The 19,609-nt window shown below is 45.0% G+C and overlaps 1 protein-coding gene across 2 annotated transcripts; it reads left to right on the top strand.

The window, feature by feature from the left end:
- The first annotated feature begins 4,588 nt into the window (after window positions 1–4,588).
- fhl1a (four and a half LIM domains 1a) lies at window positions 4,589–18,408 on the top strand. 2 transcript variants are annotated; one of them, XM_031557925.2, is made up of 6 exons: window positions 4,589–4,785; window positions 16,193–16,380; window positions 16,483–16,660; window positions 16,862–17,031; window positions 17,174–17,360; window positions 17,570–18,408. In XM_031557925.2, the coding sequence occupies exons 2-6, from the start codon at window positions 16,225–16,227 to the stop codon at window positions 17,722–17,724; spliced, it is 846 nt and encodes a 281-aa protein (XP_031413785.1). In that variant the 5' UTR covers window positions 4,589–4,785; window positions 16,193–16,224; the 3' UTR covers window positions 17,725–18,408. The 2 variants fall into 2 exon arrangements, with proteins under 2 accessions (XP_031413785.1, XP_012696630.1); XM_012841176.3 differs by lacking the exon at window positions 4,589–4,785 and adding an exon at window positions 14,150–14,803.
- The last annotated feature ends 1,201 nt before the right edge of the window (window positions 18,409–19,609 follow it).

Consider the following 19,609-nt stretch of genomic DNA (forward strand, 5'->3'; position numbering starts at 1 on the left):
CAATAGGGGGGTGATGGGGGGTAGTTGGGAGGTTCTGGAGAATGTGGGTTCTCTGTAACCCTCCACACAGTGTTATCTCCTGCCGTGCAGGAACTTAATGATTGCGCATGTTAGTGTGTTTTCCTAGTTCCGTTAGCATGCCTCTTGACACCACAATGCGATGGCTTGCTTTTTTGTTTGTTTGGTTTTTTTCTTATGTTTTGTTTTTGTTTTAATTCTGGTATGTTTTGTCCAAATTGAAGGGAAATTATGTGAAAGCATTGAGGTGTTAATCTTTTTGCACTTTTTTGAGAGCTTCTGTTTGCCTTTTTTATTATGAAGCGTAGGACCTGTGATATAATCATGTTCCAGGTGTTGAAGTAAATTATAAACAAATGTATGTCTAGATGCGTAGTAGAACCCGTCTGGTCTACACGTGTGATTGCACAGAGGTACGAGAAAGCCATGGTTTGAGATTATGATATGATGATTAAATTGCGACAGCGTCTTGTACCCACTGTAGATCAGGGCACACCAGAGCTACTACCTGCACGGCTCTCACAGGTGTGTTGCAGCTATGATGTCACAACACTGTATTAAGCGAGGAGTTCAGTGCAGACACATCCTTGCGGGAAACTGACTGACCGGTAAAAAAAAAAGAAAAGATTATCTTGGCCGGGTTGTGGACCTTTATTTAGACTCAGATTCTTATGTATCTTTAATGTATTTTAAGATGTGTATATTGTTGTTTGAATTATCATAAAAATCATGGAAAGAAAAGTATGGTTTGTTTTGTACTCATACGGTCCACCATGGAGAGCTATTGATTTAGACTCGGGCTACATCCTTTCATTTAGAAAACACTCCCTCAGCCTGGTCTCTCTCAACCACAGTCAGCACCACAGTTAGGATGAGGAGGAAGAGGAGGAAGAGGAGGAAGAGGACGTCTGCTCTGGGGCCCGGAACATTCCAAACAGCGAATATATCCACTGAAGATGGACAAAAGAAAAAGAGAAAACTGATCCCTGTTTAGTTGATCGTTGAAGCCGCATGCCCTGCTTTTCTTCAGCAGCTTTTAGATTTTTTTTGTTTTGTATTTTTCTTAGAGGGTGACTTCTAGTCGGCTTGAACAATAGGTTGTACAGGTCCAAGGTAGCCTGAAGAGGGGAAGAAAAGCGAATGCGTGTTGAGACTGTACGACTTGGTGTTGTAACCAGTGCGTAGCTGTGTGTTTCGTCACACTCTGTGCGGACTCTGTCCCCCCGTGTTGAAGGTACTCGACTGTTTACATTGATGTACAGTAAATACTTTCATCTGTTTATGTGTGTGCAGTGGTCAATAAACTAAAAGCCTGTGCTTTCGTTTAAAAAATCTAAATGGTGTCTACTCTTCTCTTTTCTGTCTTGTGACAGAATGTCCATGTCTGGTCTCAGTTTAGCGAGTAGCACTGCACTGAGTACTCGGTCTCCCTGGAGCAGACTTGAGGAAAAGAAAGGGAAGACGATTATATCCTGCATGTGTTTGTGAGACCGATAGTTGTACCTCGCCCAAGTTTCTATCCCCATCCTGTCTGCTTTCCTTCTCCTCAGCTCGGGCCGCCCCAGGAGCTCATCAGTCACAGTGTTGAACTGTGGAAGAAATGTTTTCTCCTCCGCACAGGAGGGTCCTTCACTCCGCCGTTGCCGGGAGACAGAGTTTATTCTGTGTTCTCCTCAGACGGAGTTTTGGTGTACAGACCCTTCAGGTGAAAAGATGGACGGTGTGTCTCGACATCTCAGAACTCACAAGCCCTCAGTAAGGGGCATGGCACAAATCATGATTGTGATTTGAGGTCCACCTTCGGCTCTTGAAGAATATCTGAGTCTATCCTTGTAAGCATAGAACAGTATATTTTCTCTACCAATTATTTCCCAAACACATAGAAATATAAACAAACATGTACATCAGCAGCAGAAACTGCTGGTCAGCTATTACACATATAACCCTAGGAAAAATCCTACTGATTACTTTTCTGCTTATTGGACAGCAGGCACATGTTAGATGCCACAGAGATTGGGTTGTGACACACATGCTTGCAGCTGATCTGTGCCTGCTGTCTGTGTTCAGTTACTCTGTCCAGGTCGGCCCGAGTCACAAGGTATGGACTTTTTTCCTCTCTGAAGGATGAGACTCCTCTGTCTTTTCCCTAGACTGTGGAGATATGGTCTGCCAATAGAACGAGGTTCATCCTTTTCTGCAGCAAGGAAGAGTAATCTGGTTAACATGTGCCTAATATGGTTAAAAGGTTACTCAAGAATGCATGTTCACCAAAACAGCACAGGGAGGAGTTTATGACTTCCAGCCCCTTCCAACTTTTTGTTCTTCTCATTTCAGACACTTAGCGTGATCTAGTTGCTTCTTTGTATTCCAGTGCAATGTCTTTTTACGGTGATTCAGCTCTTTTATGGCTTACATCACGGAGTGTGCCTGTGTCTTCATGATCATTACACGGGAGCTTAGCAACTACTCAGCACCACCTAGAATGAAGTTACCTCAGGAATGCCCACTAAAGCCAGGACAACACCACATTTCACCTGTTCGTAGCTGACAATTCAGTTCCATCTTTTAACATCTTCCTTTTTTGTGTGTGTGAAAGTGTTCCCACAAAATGGCTAATAACAAATGTTGAGAGCAGGGTTTTGTGGGGGCTCTTAGTAATGTAGAAGCCCTTAAATGGTGTTGAATCTGTCATCTCAAGATTCACTCCTTTCCAGAGAGGGTGGTAACAACCCTTTTATGCTGGTCTGTTACACAAACTTTTCAGGCCACTTAAATGTCCCCATAACCCCATACTGATTAATAAAGTCCTTATCAAGTGGAGCAGCATAGATTGACATCTAGGTCACTCACAGATGTTTGTTTCTGAAGCGTAGGTTATAAAAATGTAGGCACGAGTCTCATTCAGGCTCACCCAACTACGGGCAGGAAGGTCTGATTTCAGCTATTTCAAAACTATTTCTACCCTTTCCCTTGTTGTTCTACTAATGTTAGATAACATAAGGAGATAAATTACCCCGCTTCTCAGTGAAGTGTCGCGTCAAGATCCCCAGATGTGTTTACGCTAATTTGCCCTGAGACATGGAGCTTGTTTACTGAAATGGAAGGGTGATCCCCTTGCAGAAGGACTTGTGTAAATGATGGGAAGAGTGTTTGGGATCTGTTCCTTGTCTCCCTTGGTGAGTGCGAGAGAGTGAATTCATCAGTGTGCCGTTGCAGGACTGACTGACCCCCTCAAACTCCCCCCCCCCCCCCGGTACAGCAATAAAGAGGGGAGCCGTATTCCCCGCGCATATTTCCTGCCTGATGCTAGAAACCCAGACACCCATAAAACTCTACGGACTCGTACTCAGTCATGGAGAAATGGGCTTTTATTTCTAACCATGTCAGCTACATGACATCACCATTTGGGGGATGTGGGTGAGAAATTAAAAGCAAGCCATTGGTTTAAAGCATGGTGGCACTGTACAAAGAACACTTGAGGATTGGGAAGCCTGAACTGAGCTCTGTTTTAAAAGCACACTTCTCCATTAATGTGAATTGTAGGTCAAAAGAATATGTCCAAGCCCTCTTAACTGAAATCACTTATGAATTCACGTATCACTGGCACTTATGCTCCAAAGCATCTGACAACAGGTTAGTGAACAACTTAAGTAATTGCTGTTTTAGTTGAATTTACTAAATAACTGAGTTGGCACATGACTTATATGTACACTATATAGGTCTTCCCTTGCAATATATATATATATATATATACTATATAGACCCTTTAGGTCTTCCCATGCAAACAGAGATGATTCCGGTGTTATTAAACAGTGTTATTTAACGTATTGCATGAGTTGATATGATGTTGAAATAATACTGTGATTTTATATTTTTAGATGTGATTTGAAATCAAACTCATAGCAGTTGATTTGATCTTGTAGGTGAATGCCTATGAGTGGGTGTACTTGTCCTCTGGTCATAGAGCATTAATCATTGAGATGTTTAATCCTCTATGGGCACCATGAAGTGATGGTGACATTTGTTAGTTTATAATGACTATTGACTATAATGACTAATGTCTGTTATCTATTGGTACTTAGATGACGTACAAAAGTGATGTCAGTTTCGGCATAAGAATCTCTGTCTGACCCAGGAAGATGCAGCCTCACCTGTTTTACTTAAAGGGAAGTTAAACAACAAACCCTTCACTGTGTCCTTGAGGGGGTTTATCGCTGAAGACTGGCGTCCCAACCCTCTGGACAGATCATATTATTAGATCTCCACAATTCTTCCATACCAGGGTCCTGTGCTCCAACAGCTTTGGTGAAAGGACATATGACCTCACTTTTAATAAAGTCTAGTCTACTATTATTAAACCTACATATTATACCTTTGATATTGAGAACAAGTTAATTTGTTGTTAATGTTTATGAAACGTTCAGTGTAGTTGAGTATGTTAGGTAAATAATTATGTTAAAATTAATGAACGGAGAATATGGTTTAAGTGACCCCTGGAAAGTAACTTGTTTCCTAATGAAAAAGAGCTTTAAAATTGGTCACATACCCTAAGTACATGCAGCTCCAGCTAGTAAATTCCTGGTTGAAGTCATTGTTGATATGAACGTAGCGGGGTTGGATCATATCCTGGAGTTTTCCTCCCTCTCCCTCTCTCGAGCAGACTTTTAAAGTGCAGACATCGCACAGATTATCTTTCAACGGCCAAAACCGGCGCAACACCAGTGCAGGAAGAACGGAGGCACGTACCATCAACACAGTTTCCCACCGGTAAGTTCCTTAACCAGCAGCGCTTTGACGTGGTATATTAGGGCGCACGACAATGTCATCTCAATATTCTTATTTTAAAAGTTATCATTCTAAATATCAGAATCCACAATTCGTTGTTTGTCTAAACATATATTATTGCTCTGTGTCATGTCAAAATTGTTTTAAGTTAAGCCTAATGGGTTTTCTAAAATTACAAACGGTTGGAAAAACATTACAAAAGAAAACTGTTAATGACAACGGTATCTTCTCCATCAGCAAACAATAGAGAACAACCTACGAATTAAAACATGTTTGACTGTCATAAAATGGCTTCTATTACTGACCTCTATTTAGCCTACTACTGACAAGTTTAGAGCCACCTGTTTTATGTGAATACTGACTACAATGTTTAAACATGGATTCAACTTTAACATAACTTAACATAAGTGACCTTATCAGAAAAATGTGGATGTTTATTATCTCCTTCCTGTCTAATTTCTTTCAAGTGCAGAACTTAAAAATAACTTGTGTATTCTTTGTGAAGTGTGTAGAAAATACGTAGACATATAATAATGGGAATGTTACATGACAACACCCAAATTTAAATTGCATATCCAACATTATTGTTCAGGTTAGTCTTTATCATTTCTCAATTTTTCTGTGATTTTTTGTGTGTAAAGTTTGTCAACATTTATCTGCATTCATCTTTTTAATAGTCAAGGCAATACTATGCTATTTTACGTAAACATGCTTAACTCAGACAGTGTTTAGCTGACTTTGGGGTCATTTGAGGTTGGGCCCCAAACATTTAAAAACATATTAAGTTCAATAGCCTCCCATTGTGTATTCAGCCAAACGCATGATGTCACCTTTCCTTAGCAACGCTCACACACACACCTGTAAATCTACAGGGTAAACTGCAGGAGCTCCCCGTTGCGGTGACATCATCCCTCTTGGCAAGAGTATTAATGATGTGTGGGTTGGGTTCAGCTCCCATTGATCAACTCTTAATGTTCATTCCCCTCTCTATGACCTGCACAGTCTGTCCAGCAACGTGTGTCTGCAGTCTCTTATTTCAGTGCTTAAACTGGCATACACGGCTAGCCAGTGTGGTGATAACTGTTCATCCAGAAGTCAGTGTGAGGTTTGACACAGACACAGCTTGTTGGCTTGGCCACAGAGAGAAAGAAATGTAACTGGCTGTGTCTGCTAGCTGTCATGTCTTTACAGACTCAGAAAGGGCATTGCATGGGAAATGAAATGCTGCTTGATGAAGCATCTTAAACTCCAGGGCAGGGAATTCAGAACATGATTCCTGTTCAGATACATCCCTTTCTCAACAGCTGACTTCCCATCACTTGGTTCCCTAGTTTTCCACTAGAGGGGGCTGTAGAGCATGCTGGACAACATTGTAGTCAAACACCATACTCTTGCAGTTCCTAATTAGGTAATGTAGAGCTAGTGGTGGACTTCAGCATTCTCAACACTGGAGGCAGAGTAGAGCTTAACACACCCTCTCTCTCTCTCTCTCTCTCTCTCTCTCTCTCTCTCTCTCTCACACACACAAACCTCAGCCTCTTAGTCACCCAGCCCAGGTCACTTTGCTCAGTTTATATTTGTTTATTTGCTGCCCCGAGCCACCCCAGAAAGTCTTGTGATGATAAAATCCAAACTCTCCCTCTAAAAGCGAGAGTAACCACTCTTACGTAACTCTGATGGGTCATTGCAATGGAATTAGGAGAGACTGAGGACTTGCCTGTAAAGATGTCCTGCCTGTCATTATTGGCTTTCTCCATGGCGACGTTTGTCTGCAATTTCAATTTCATAAATCTAATTTAGTGACAGGGGTGTTCTGTTGTCTGATAAATGGAGGGCGCTGCTCCAATGACGGAATTTCACAGAACTCTGACTCATGCAGGTTGTTGTGGATCCTGGCCTAAATCTGAGGTAGCTATCTTTGTGTGTGTGTGTGTGTGTGTGTGTGTGTGTGTGTGTGTGTGTGTGTGCGTGCGTGTCTGTTCGTCTGTCCATGTCATTGTGATGAAGGGCAGTAAGTGGGGGGAGGCACATAATCCCTTTTTGGTGAGACCACTGGTAAGACCTTTAGCTGCCCTTCAACAGAGGCAGAGAGAGAGAGAGAGAGAGAGAACGAAAGAGGGAGAGAGGGAGGACAGTATGTTTGTGTATCTGTTGGTCACGTACCAAAGGCGTTGACTTCCCAGCTGTGAACAGTTCAGCTCTTTGAGAGCGAGGGGGAAGCTTAGTGATGTAGAGATGAATGGGGTCTCGTCTCACCTACATGTCAGTGAGGAACTGTCCCATAGGCCCCTGCTGTCAATAAGTGTCTGAAGATGTCGGTCATATAGGACGATGGCAGACTGTCAGTAAGTGTCTGAAGATGTCGGTCATATAGGACGATGGCAGACTGTCAGTAAGTGTCTGAAGATGTCGGTCATATAGGACGATGGCAGACTGTCAGTAAGTGTCTGAAGATGTCGGTCATATAGGACGATGGCAGACTGTCAGTAAGTGTCTGAAGATGTCGGTCATATAGGACGATGGCAGACTCAGTAAGTGTCTGAAGATGTCGGTCATATAGGACGATGGCAGACTGTCAGTAAGTGTGTAAAGATGTCGGTCATATAGGACGATGGCAGACTGTCAGTAAGTGTCTGAAGATGTCGGTCATATAGGACGATGGCAGACTGTCGGCTCCGTCGTCAGAGGTGTTGCTATGTTAAAAGGTTATATGGGAGACCGTGAGCTACTTGTTGAGTCACTCCTGCTTTAATAGCGCCCCTGAAAGATAAGATGGGTTTATCAAACGGTGAATGATATAACCATCTGAACACTGAACCATCTTAACTGAACTTTTTAAATGTCACCCGCATGGACAGACCAATGGGTTTGTTTTCTTGTGTTTGCCACTCTTCCCAGCCCAGCTGAAGCTTATTCTCATCATCCCCGGCCTTTGAGACTCGTACTCAAGGACTCCAAGAGCTTGTGACACATTTGAACCACATTTATTTGGATGTTGTTTATGCTATGATGTCACCCTACGACTGAAACCACAGCTTCGTTTTTCTCCCTACATGCTGGCCCCATGAACCACAGGATGACTGTAAACAGCAGCTGCAGAGAGCACATGTGATGATGGCTGAGATGTATAAGTCTGTACGTTTTAGCAATTAAGAAGAGATCTGTTCCTGTGTGGCTTGGGAAAGGTACATCAGGCTTCCTGTCATGCCTGTTTAAACTCCTCCAGCCTTTTGCATTCCTCTGTGCAGAGATCATGATCACCTTTGCCCTGCGCATCTGGTCCCGTCGAAGGTTAAAGGCAGTAGGGGGATCATCTGGTCCCGTCGCAGGTTAAAGGCAGTAGAGGGGATGCTGCCCCTCTCCAGATTCAGCTAGGAATCCTCCACACTCTATTCACTCATTCACTCTCCATGCATCACGCCCTCAAAGCTCTAGCAAGCCTGCAGCAAACCCCCCAAACTGCAGAAACACATTAAAAAACTGGTCATGGGTCAGTTATAAAATCGCAATCTAGTAGTCACTGTTTATCCCCTGTTGGTAGTACCAAAGACTGTCTGCAAAAACGTGCAACAAATGTGTTTGATTTTGGCACAGTGGTTCACATGATGTCATAACCCTCCCCCTCCTCCCTCCACGGGCTCCTCTGCCCCTTTAATGTAGTCTTTCATCCAGCCCATTGTGCGTGAGGAGGCCCGACCACACCCAGCACCTCTGCCCCTTTAATGTAGTCTTTCATCCAGCTCATTGTGCGTGAGGAGGCCCGACCACACCTCTGCCCCTTTAATGTAGTCTTTCATCCAGCCCATTGTGCGTGAGGAGGCCCGACCACACCTCTGCCCCTTTAATGTAGTCTTTCATCCAGCTCATTGTGCGTGAGGAGGCCCGACCACACCTCTGCCCCTTTAATGTAGTCTTTCATCCAGCTCATTGTGCGTGAGGAGGCCCGACCACACCCAGCAGTGGGAGAACACACCGCCGCCTCGCTCCGCTCCACTCCACTCCGCTCCACTGCGCTCCAACACCAGGCCACAGGGAGACGTGGGAAAACAGTCGTAGCCCCTCACTGAACCGTGAACACTGGACTGTTTTTCTCCTTTTATTGGGTTTGATTCTCCCCGAGTCATTCCAAATCTTTGATAAGTAAGCCCAGCTGGAAATAGCTGTTCCATTTCAGAGGATCATTTGAAAGGGCAGATATCTCAGCTCCAGTGGGTCTCGGGGAGAAACACATTTGAGACCACATTTGGAGTAAACTCTTGCTCCAGTGGACGTCTATCATTTCCATAATCCTGCAACTGTAGCCCAGATGTTACCCCTCTCTGTGTGTGTGATTGGCCATGTGAGACTTATAGCCTGCTCTGCTCCTCATCAGCCTGTCTCTCTCTCTCTCTCTCTCTGTTTCTCTCTCTCTGTTTCTCTCTCTCTCTCACTCTCTCTCTCTCTCTCTCTCTCTCTGTTTCTCTCTGTTTCTCTCTCTCGCTCTCTCTCTCTCTCTCTCTCTGTTTTATCTGTTTCTCTCTCTCTCTCTCTCTCTCTCTCTCTCTCTGTTTATCTGTTTCTCTCTCTCTCTCTCTTTCTCTCTCTGTTTATCTGTTTCTCTCTCTCTCTCTCTCTTTCTCTCTCTGTTTATCTGTTTCTCTCTCTCTCTCTCTCTCTCTGTTTATCTGTTTCTCTCTCTCTCTCTCTTTCTCTCTCTGTTTCTCTGTTTCTCTCTCTCTCTCTCTCTCTCTCTCTGTCTGCCGTGCTGGAAAGGCCAGATAAGAGACGGACGAGGGGGGCTGTTTGTGCAGATGATGCCAGGATGAGTAAGCATGGCTATTTCAGGCCTCCACAGCCAAGCCCTGAGGGCCAGCAGGTGGGCTAGCAGGCCCTGCATTCCGCCTGTATTGTCCCATCAGGCTAGCCGGTCTAGCAGAACACAACGGAGATGAATCTGTCCGATAATTGTTTACAAAACCACATCCACAGTTACACTGTTTTGGCTCGTAGTTAGTTACAGTGTTTTGACAAACTGTGACAGTTGTAGGTTTCATCACTGACTGTTTTTTGGAACCTGTGTTTTAAAGCTATAAGCTTTCAAGCTGCTTTTGGTCTACAGCCTAGATAGTTAAAGAGAGTACTTGTGTGCTTCAAGTTGTGTGCTTGTTTCCTTGCATTATGACAGGTCCCAGCAGTAACATCACAGACACGGAGTTCATCAGTTATTAGTAGACTGCTCTAGGCACTGAGAGGCAGAGTCCCCAGGCTGCTTACGTCATCCACGCATCTGCTGACTGAAGAGAGCAGCAAAAGACATATAGTGAGAGTGTGTGTGTGTGTGTGTGTGTGTGTGTGTGTGTTCGTGTGAGTGTGTGTGTGTGTGTGTGTGTGGGGGGGGGATACAGGCATGCCAGAGTTTATGAAAGGCTTTCTGGAGAATGCATAGGTCTGACACAGGCTGGGGTGTGATGAGGGAGAGAGTGACCGGAGAAACACAAGTGTGGCGTGTGCAGCGACAGGACTCCTGCTCTAGTAGAGGTACACTACAGCAGACAGGACAGGGTGGCCATGGCGCCTGTCTGCTCATTTCAACCTCACAGAGGGATTAGCATAATTGAGTAACAGATTATACCACTGACAGATGTTTAGCCTTTTGTAATGAAGCGAAGAAAAAGTAGCCATTATGACCACATGCCTTGCATAAACAGACATGCAGCATTGTTCCGTGGGCTGTGAGCTTCATAAAATGGAGACTGTTGCATGGAAAACTCATTAGTCCAGACAAACAACAGGCACTGAGTCCTGTTTACTTGTGTCAGTAATTACACCAAGAGTTGTAAGGCCAGCCTTATTTACTATACTAATCCCGTTTCTCTCTACGCTTATATGAAAAACAAATGGTGGACTACATTTGGAGAGACGGAATGGAACATTTGCTTCCCGAGACCATTTCCTGGAGGTGCTGGTGTTGTGGGGAGGTCATAGTTTAGATGCTGTGTGCCGTGGGCTGGCGTTGCACAATCACTTCCATCCCAGAAGCGCAGTTTCACAAACACAGACAGCTTTGTGTCTCACTCCCTTTATGGAAGTGTTTTCACCCAGGGTCAAGACCAGCTCGGTAAGGGGTGTTCAGCATTGAGAAATGAGGTGATGGCTTTTTTATTCTTTCTCTCTCTCCGCCTTAATCTCAAACCGATTTGTGTGCAAAATCCAGAACCTTGGCATGAATCACTCCAGGCATAGTTTGAGACAGACATCACCACCAGAAAACCAACCTCACAAACCTGGTGTTTTTAATGAGAAATGAGAGACCAAAATAAATCTGAGCAAGAACGGAAATTCAAACAGCCCAGCGCAATAGAAAAATTGTTGAATGATGGTTAAAAATAGTTTGAGTACTTGTGGTATTCAGTTTCTAATCACTTACCGATGTTTTTTGTTTTGTTTTGAAGGACTTATAATGGTTCATTCAAGACAAATTCTAACCACATTCTTAAAACAGTGAAAATAAAATAAATTAAAGCATTTCAGAGCATTAAAACATGAACATAATATCTCTCTTAGGGGCAGTCAAGTTCTTTATTAACACATTATGTCAGGCCCTTCTGTTAACACTACACACAGGCAGGGTCAAGGCAGGGTCAAGGGAGGGGAAGCAGGTCATTTGTTTTTTTTAGGAGAACGGATCTCTAACGAACACTGCCACAGGGAAGCTGATATATGAAACGCAAAAGAAGTCCTGGAGACCTCCAGCAGACCGCCCACACACACACACACACACACACACACACACACACACACACACACACACACACACACACGTCCTGGAGACCCCCAGCAGACCGCCCACACACACACACACACACACACACACACACACACACACGTCCTGGAGACCCCCAGCAGACCGCCCACACACACACACACACACACACACGTCCTGGAGACCCCCAGCAGACCGCACACACACACACACACACACACACACACACACACGTCCTGGAGACCCCCAGCAGACCGCACACACACACACACACACACACACACACACACACACACACACACACACACACACGTCTTGGAGACCCCCAGCAGACCGCCCCTCCCCAGCTGGAGAAGTTCAGGAGCCCCTCAGGCCAAGGAACTGAGATATTCCTAGAGAGTGTAGAGAGTGCCACAGGATGGCTCACACTGAGCTGAGATGTTCCTAGAGAGTGTAGAGAGTGCCACAAGATGGCTCACTCTGAACTGAGATGTTATGTTCCTAGAGAGTGTAGAGAGTGCCACAAGATGGCTCACTCTGAGCTGAGATGTTATGTTCCTAGAGAGTGTAGAGAGTGCCACAAGATGGCTCACTCTGAGCTGAGATGTTCCTAGAGAGTGTAGAGAGTGCCACAAGATGGCTCACTCTGAGCTGAGATGTTCCTAGAGAGTGCCACAAGATGGCTCACTCTGAGCTGAGATGTTATGTTCCTAGAGAGTGTAGAGAGTGCCACAAGATGGCTCACTCTGAGCTGAGATGTTCCTAGAGATTGTAGAGAGTGCCACAAGATGGCTCACTCTGAGCTGAGATGTTATGTTCCTAGAGAGTGTAGAGAGTGCCACAAGATGGCTCACTCTGAGCTGAGCGGCCGTAGTTTGCTGCAGTCCCCTGTGGCTGATTTAGGAAGGAAAAGTTGTGTGTAGGACAGGAATATTGAGCCAGACAACAAGGTCTTCCTAAACTGGCACTTGGACTAGTGCTTAACTTGCACTTACAGCGGTTACATTCCTGCACTTCTTTTTCTTTTCTATTTCTTTTTTCTTATTTCCTATCTAAAGAAGAATTTATTGTTACACCAGGGTTCTAATGCTCGTAGCCTGACTATTCTCTCCCTTGTACGTTGCTTTGGACAAAAGCGTCTGCTAAATGACTAAATGTAAATGTAAGGTCCCTTGAGGGATCGATATTAAACTCCACAAAATGTGCTGTGTAACAGTCATTTCAGGATAATAGGCAGATAAACTCACTCTTGTCTCTGGTATCTGCAAGCTACAGCCACTGAGCAATCCTCAAATCTAGACTGTGTGGCTGGCTAATATCGCTGATTTACGCTTATCTATGGAGCACTGTAGTACATCTATGGCCACTTCAAAGAATACTGACGTAAACAGTGTCAAAGAGGAACCATTGATTTCCTGGAAGTGTAACCAATGCTGAACAAACATTTGTGATGGTTAGTCTATGGGAGGATTTATAAACTGGACGGACAGTGTTATGACTACATGATGTTTAGCGGTCACAGTGATTCAGTCTCTCCGTATCTCTCTGGTGTGGTGTGGTCTAATGGTGGAGATGCCTCTCACCCTCGTACACACAAATGTCAGAGGAAGTTGATCCCCTCTTGATCTCCATCTTCATTCCAGCCTTTTCCATTTTCTCTTTCCTCACCTCTGATGTCACACCAGTGGAATTCCATCCCACTCCATCCACTCATCTCTCTTGTTCCCCCACCCTGCCCCCCAGTTCTGTAGGGGCATACCCTAAAATGGCATGAGCAGTTCTTGGTCAGCCTGCTGGGGGCGATAGGGGCAGGCCATGGGATTGAGGGGTATATATTGGGGTTTGTGGCATTGCGGAGGGAACGTAACCCTGTGGATTCCATCTTGTCTTTCTCCATCACCTCCTGCTACGGCCGTCTTTCCTGGACTTAATCATGACGTTCTACAGGCACTCAGGTAAAGATGCAGCTCTGCATGTTGGAAGGGTCTATGAGGTCTATGAGGGCTATGAGTTAACGTGTGTAGGTTTGCCGAGATCAAGTAGCCATTTTGCTGTGCTTCTTTTCTCTTGTTGTAGCTAGTATCATCCATGGTATGGGTGCGATGTTATATTGTCTGTTTAAAGACAAATTTGCCTTGATGTTAACAAACGTTTGACAAAGATGGAAGAAAAACCATCCACAAGGCTGCTCAAACTAATGTCCTCTTGCTGGTATTGTCTATATTACACTCTTTCAGTCCTTTTAGGTCCCTCTTTCCTTTTTGTGAAACCCACCATGATTCTCTCCTCGAATGTCACTTCTGCCTGTCTAGGGTGGGATTATGCCTGTCATAATGATTGCCACTCTGTCCTGGCATCTTGTCACCTCACAGCTGTGTTCAATCCCTCTCTGACCTTTTCGAAATGCCTGGACCTCCCCCCTGGGGACAAAGAATGGTACGCTCCAGACCTCTGGTGTGTCCAGAGTGCAGGCACATGCCAGTGGTATTAGTGAGGAGCAGCTGATGGATGGAGCCTACCTCCACAGCTTCAGTAGGGGAGCCAAAGTGGTCAGGTCAGAGGGAGGGGTTCTTATGGCTGTGGACAATGAGTCTGTGCAGGAACAACTGTCAGTTGTCTAAAGTTAGGGTTGATACAGGAAAAGTGTGATAGCCAATTGGCAAGGTTGAGTGTGATGGTTCTCTTAACATGTCAACAAGAACTATCTTCCTAGTATTTTGATATTCCACACCGTCAGCTTGGGTGGCATGTAGTGATATACAACCAGGCATTTATCTATTACTTTATGACTAACTAGGCATCCTTCACTATTTTATCTTCGTCAGAAGACAGCCCTATCAGGAATAGAACTTACGTATTAAAACATCCAGACTCATACTTCTGACTCATACTAGTTGGACGTAGCTGTAATCTGCCAGAGATCTCTCGCCTCATATTGAAAGAGCAGTGGTGTGGATCCCTGTAGCTCATCAGAGCTCTGTTGTGAAGCACAGCGCTATGCGGCACCCTTTCATCGCCTGCGTAAGACGCTACTGTGAGCCCAAACGCATACAGCAGCGGCCTGAGGTCACGCCATGGGGGGCAGCCGCCCAATAAGCGTGCTTTCCATGAAGGACCAAAATAGCCGCCAGTTGTTGAAACAAACATCCCCATGGCAACAAGAGATAAATGTCATTCCACTGTGACTCCACATTTATTTGAGTCTCGCTGGACGCAATGGATTAGGAGAGACGTGCAGCATTCTGGTGTGTTGTGAAGGTCAGTGAGCAATAAAACAAACGTCCTACCTAGTGGAGTGAGTCAGAAGTCTGCTGATGTTGGCATGAGTCTAATGCCCAGGACCGGAATGACGTAAGAAACAGGGCCTCCATAGTTGGGCACCAGCGGGGCCTTGAAGTCAAGAGAGTCATCTAGAACTGAATTTCCTGAGCCAGGTTTCCTGAATCTCCACATTGAATGGACACTCTAGATTTGCAGGCAGATATGATTCAGCGTCAGACCTAATCCCTGTCTAGGAAAGTGGCCCAGAATGTTCAGCTTTGCTCTTTAACCGGGCACTATTTCATGAGAAGATATCCATCTGATAGCCCAAACCCAAACTAATTTCTCTGACTGACACTGGCTATGTGACCTTGGCCGTGACGGGCTGCCCTTTTTTTTTCTTCCAGGGAGCACCTTCCCTGGTTTCCTGGCCCAGCTCTCTCATTGGCTCTTGACTGGCTATTTAGCTGGAAGCTGCGGAATGTTAAAGAGTGGAACAGCGGGCAGCCCCAGGGAGATCTCTGTTTACATCACGGCTAATGATAGGTGGCCATCAGGGAGGAGAGAGGGGGGAATAATTAAAAAAAAAAAAAAACAATGACATGGAGGATTTGTCTCCGTCTTTCTAAATATGCGTAACACAGAAGCAGCGAAATGCATCAGCGCTGGCTAGCCGTGACATGACTTCATAGCGATGGCCAGCATCTGAACAGACGCCTCCTCAGTCCTCGTACACTTCCATAAGTTGTTTGGCATGCCGTTGCTAGGCTGTGTTTTGATTACCGTACCGTGAGCAGGGCTGCTGCCGTGGAGGGATAAAGAGTGGGCAATCTGCACGGCCACAGGGGAGCTCTTCAAAGAGCAGCACTGTGAGTCACAGATAGGCTGCTCCAGATTTAGCCCTAGTGGGGAAGATTTTTAGGAGGTCTGTATTAGCATTACAGCCCCCTAGAACTCTTTCAATGTAGGTATTATCATCTATGAGAGCTTCCCAGTGTTGGGGTTTGATTACTGTTTAGGCAGGAATAACACAAAGAGCTTAAACTTTTTTTTATCTGAGGCTACTTGCTCCATACATTTAGGTAGATTAGCAAAGTCCTACCAAAATGAAAACGTGAAGCTATAGTGCCCCCTTGTGGATTTTGTGGGAACATCTTGTTGGATGGCAAGACTGCCTCCCTTCACAACTTCATATTCTTTAAAACCATGTCCTAGAATTTGAATAATCTCATTTAGTAGCTCAGTCCATTTGCCAGATGCAAAACACTCTTTACTGATTGGTGTGCACATTCCACATCCATCAAACTGATCTGTCCTGTGGCGCTCCGCAGTTGAAACAATAATTTCTTCATGTTGAACTGTCTCTGTGTCTGCCTATTTCTGCAGGACCGCGTCACTATATCAGCTCCACTGCCACAATGACTGACCGCATGGACTGTTTCTACTGCCGTGACAACCTGCAGGGGAAGAAGTACGTCACCAAGGAAAGCAAGCACGTCTGTGTGCGCTGCTTCGACAAGCTCTGTGCCAACACCTGTGCTGAATGCCGCCGCCCCATTGGTGCAGATGCCAAGGTGAGAGGTCACCTCAGTCATGACCTGCAGCTCCTTTATGTTGACCCCAGTCATCTACCTTGGGTCTTTCAACGCTGTTCTCCTCTCTCCAACGACCCTTAGGAATTGAACCATAAGAACCGTCATTGGCATGAGGACTGCTTCCGCTGTGCCAAGTGCTACAAGCCCTTAGCAAACGAGCCCTTCTGTGCCAGGGATGATGGCAAGATCATGTGCGGCAAGTGCAACTCCCGTGAAGACGGTGCCCGGTGCCAGGCCTGCTACAAGGTCGTTATGCCAGGTCTGTACATCTTATTCATTCAACACAAAGGACTGGCTGGTCCTCTGGCTGATCAGTCTTTAGTGTAACTTTAAACCCATTTTCATCATACACTCTACCATACTTGCATAAGCTACAGCAGGATAGGAAACAAAGGCGCTGGCCTTCTTTCATAGACACCAGATCACACTAATCTTCCTGGCTGTTGGTTGTCTCCTTAAGGCACTCAGAACGTGGAGTACAAGAACAAAGTGTGGCATGAGGAGTGCTTCACTTGCTTCGATTGCAAGCAGCCAATCGGTTCGAAAAGCTTCCTGACCAAGGGGGACGACATCTACTGTGCCCCTTGCCATGAGAAGAAGTTTGCCAAGCACTGCTTTGGCTGCAAGGAGGTAACTTCGATACAAAAATAGCACAAACACACACACACACCTGACCTTGAAACTACCATACCTATGGCTTAACTGTCCCTCCGTTGGCTAAAGACATTGCTGTCATGCACCAATCACTCCTTCTCACCCCGATTCCCCCCAGGCCATCACCACTGGTGGCATCAGCTACCAGAACCAGCCCTGGCACTCGGACTGCTTCGTGTGCCGCACCTGCAAGAAGGCTCTGGCTGGAACCTCCTTCACCTCCCACGAGGATGCGGTCTACTGTGTGGACTGCTACAAGACCTCTGTGGCCAAGAAGTGCAATGGCTGCCAGAACCCAATAACAGGTACCGTCTCTTTGCTTGGGTTTTCATTGTTGCCCCTATTTTTTTTTTTATGTGTTTTGCAATGCCTGATGGAGAACCGCACAAGGGACTAAGGCCTGTCTAAAGCCTAATCTCACTAGCAGCATGGCTTGCCAATTACAATTGTTTTTGTCAATCTTTGGTAATCCTGACCACCTGAAGAAAGTGCCTCTGGTCTCCCTCCCCTTCAGGATTTGGCAGGGGCACCAACGTGGTGAACTACGAGGGGCACTCCTGGCATGAGTACTGCTTCAACTGCAAGAAGTGCTCCCTGTCTCTGGCCAATAAGCGCTTTGTGATCAATGGCGAGGACGTCTACTGCCCCGACTGTGCCAAGAAGCTGTGAGGTGGCAGTGGGATACGGAGGGTCCAGCCATATGGGCAGTGATGCCATAAGAGGTGTTGGGGAACTGGTAATCTAACGCATCTTTATGTTTCAGCTGCAGTGCTAAACGGGCTATACAATGTAATAACTAGCAACAAATAACATGTACTATTGCAGGTTTAAATAAATGGGAGATTTACTTTAGTGTTATCTTCATAATAAATGTATCCGTTTTAAACTTTAAACTAGTAAAGCATCAGAAAAATCTCCATCGCCATTAAAATGTCCATGTTTCTTCAACTGAATGACAGAATAATGTGCTTTAAGACCTGCACCATTCAACACAACTAAGCGCTTTTAGACTGGAGGACAGAATAATGTGCTTTAAGACCTGCACCATTCAACACAACTAAGTGCTTTTAGATAGTTTAGCTTTATTTCTGAAACTCACTTTTGTCGTATTTGAGAAAAGAGCCTTACTGGAAGATGCAGTCAAATAAGAGCTGCTAGAATCATGTATTTGCTTCTGTACACCAAACATGTATTAATACTTGGAGTGGATAAGTTTCTCTTGTATGGGATACGGTGAAGTTGACGTGTGGCTTAGATCAGATCAATACCAATTCACCTTAGTCACAGAACATGAGAAATGCTTGGGGAGTGAAAATCGATCTTGTTTGAACATTAAAATCCACCTAAAGCTTTCATGACCTCTTATTTCTTTCAGTAACATTTGTGAATGTTCATTTTCGCACATGCACAAATGGTCAACACAAACACTTCCTTTTTTTATCTTGCAAAACTTTATTTTAACAGTTTTATCCAGTACATTTTAGATATATTTACAAATATAATTTTATGGACTGGGCCGTATTCAGACCTGAACAGCTCTTTAGAAGTGAATCCTCCTCGTGGCCCAAGTTAGGTAGAATGATTGTCATGGCCGAGGTAAGCACACGTGACCTCTTACTTTAGTAATCATATGAAAATAAAAATCGGTCCTACTCTTTAATCTAAGGCACTGTTCTATCCTACTGCTGGAACAACTAGGAGATGGGGAACAGTTAGCTTTAAATTCAAGTTCATAGCATAGAGGGAGTACAGGGTTCTGTCAACAATGTCATCATCAGCCACGATCATGGAGAGGCCATGTCTGACATCAATAGTGCCGATCACATGTTAAGTTCAAGCATGCCTACACACACACACCCACGCACACACATAAAGTACAGACTTTATTGGCGGACTAAGGAGCCCACAGCATGACAGGGCACTTAGGGTGACTAATGCATTCTCTCCTTAAGGGTTCTAGAGGGACTCCGTTCAAAGGCCAAGAGAGGGGGGTGACAATTAGCCAACGCAGCCACCTTCATCTTCCTCAGGCAAACACCCCAGTCTCACCTCGCACCTCAAGTTGAAAAGACAGAACACCGTTCTCCTCAACACCGACAGCCTCAGGCCACTGGAAAACCTGAAATTAACCCACAGTGCCAAAACAACTAGGCCTCGTCAAACAAGTCATTATATTAAAATGCACATGAAAGGAATCTAGCAGATCTGAAGCGATCTATGCGGTCACATGTTGCAAGAAGAGTAAGCCATTACGACCAGCAGCGGTCACCAACACATCCTGTTTTAAATAGCTGAAATTCTTAGTATTCATTAATAACACACAACATAAGCTCCAGGATCCCGATGTGCTGATCTGTTGAGCCTTATATATTTATAGTTAGGGATAGTTTAAAATAGAACAGATGCAAACCAACATTCTGCTCAGGCTATTAAAGATCCAAGAACATCTTCATGCACCCATCAGTCGAAGCGCAGGGTTCAAGCTATTCACTTCTCCTGACAACCAAACTAAACATGGAGGCCAAGATGGGTCAAAGGTCAAAGAACACCTGAT

The sequence above is a fragment of the Clupea harengus genome, chromosome 20, assembly GCF_900700415.2.
Source record: "Clupea harengus chromosome 20, Ch_v2.0.2, whole genome shotgun sequence".
Lineage (NCBI taxonomy): Eukaryota > Metazoa > Chordata > Actinopteri > Clupeiformes > Clupeidae > Clupea > Clupea harengus.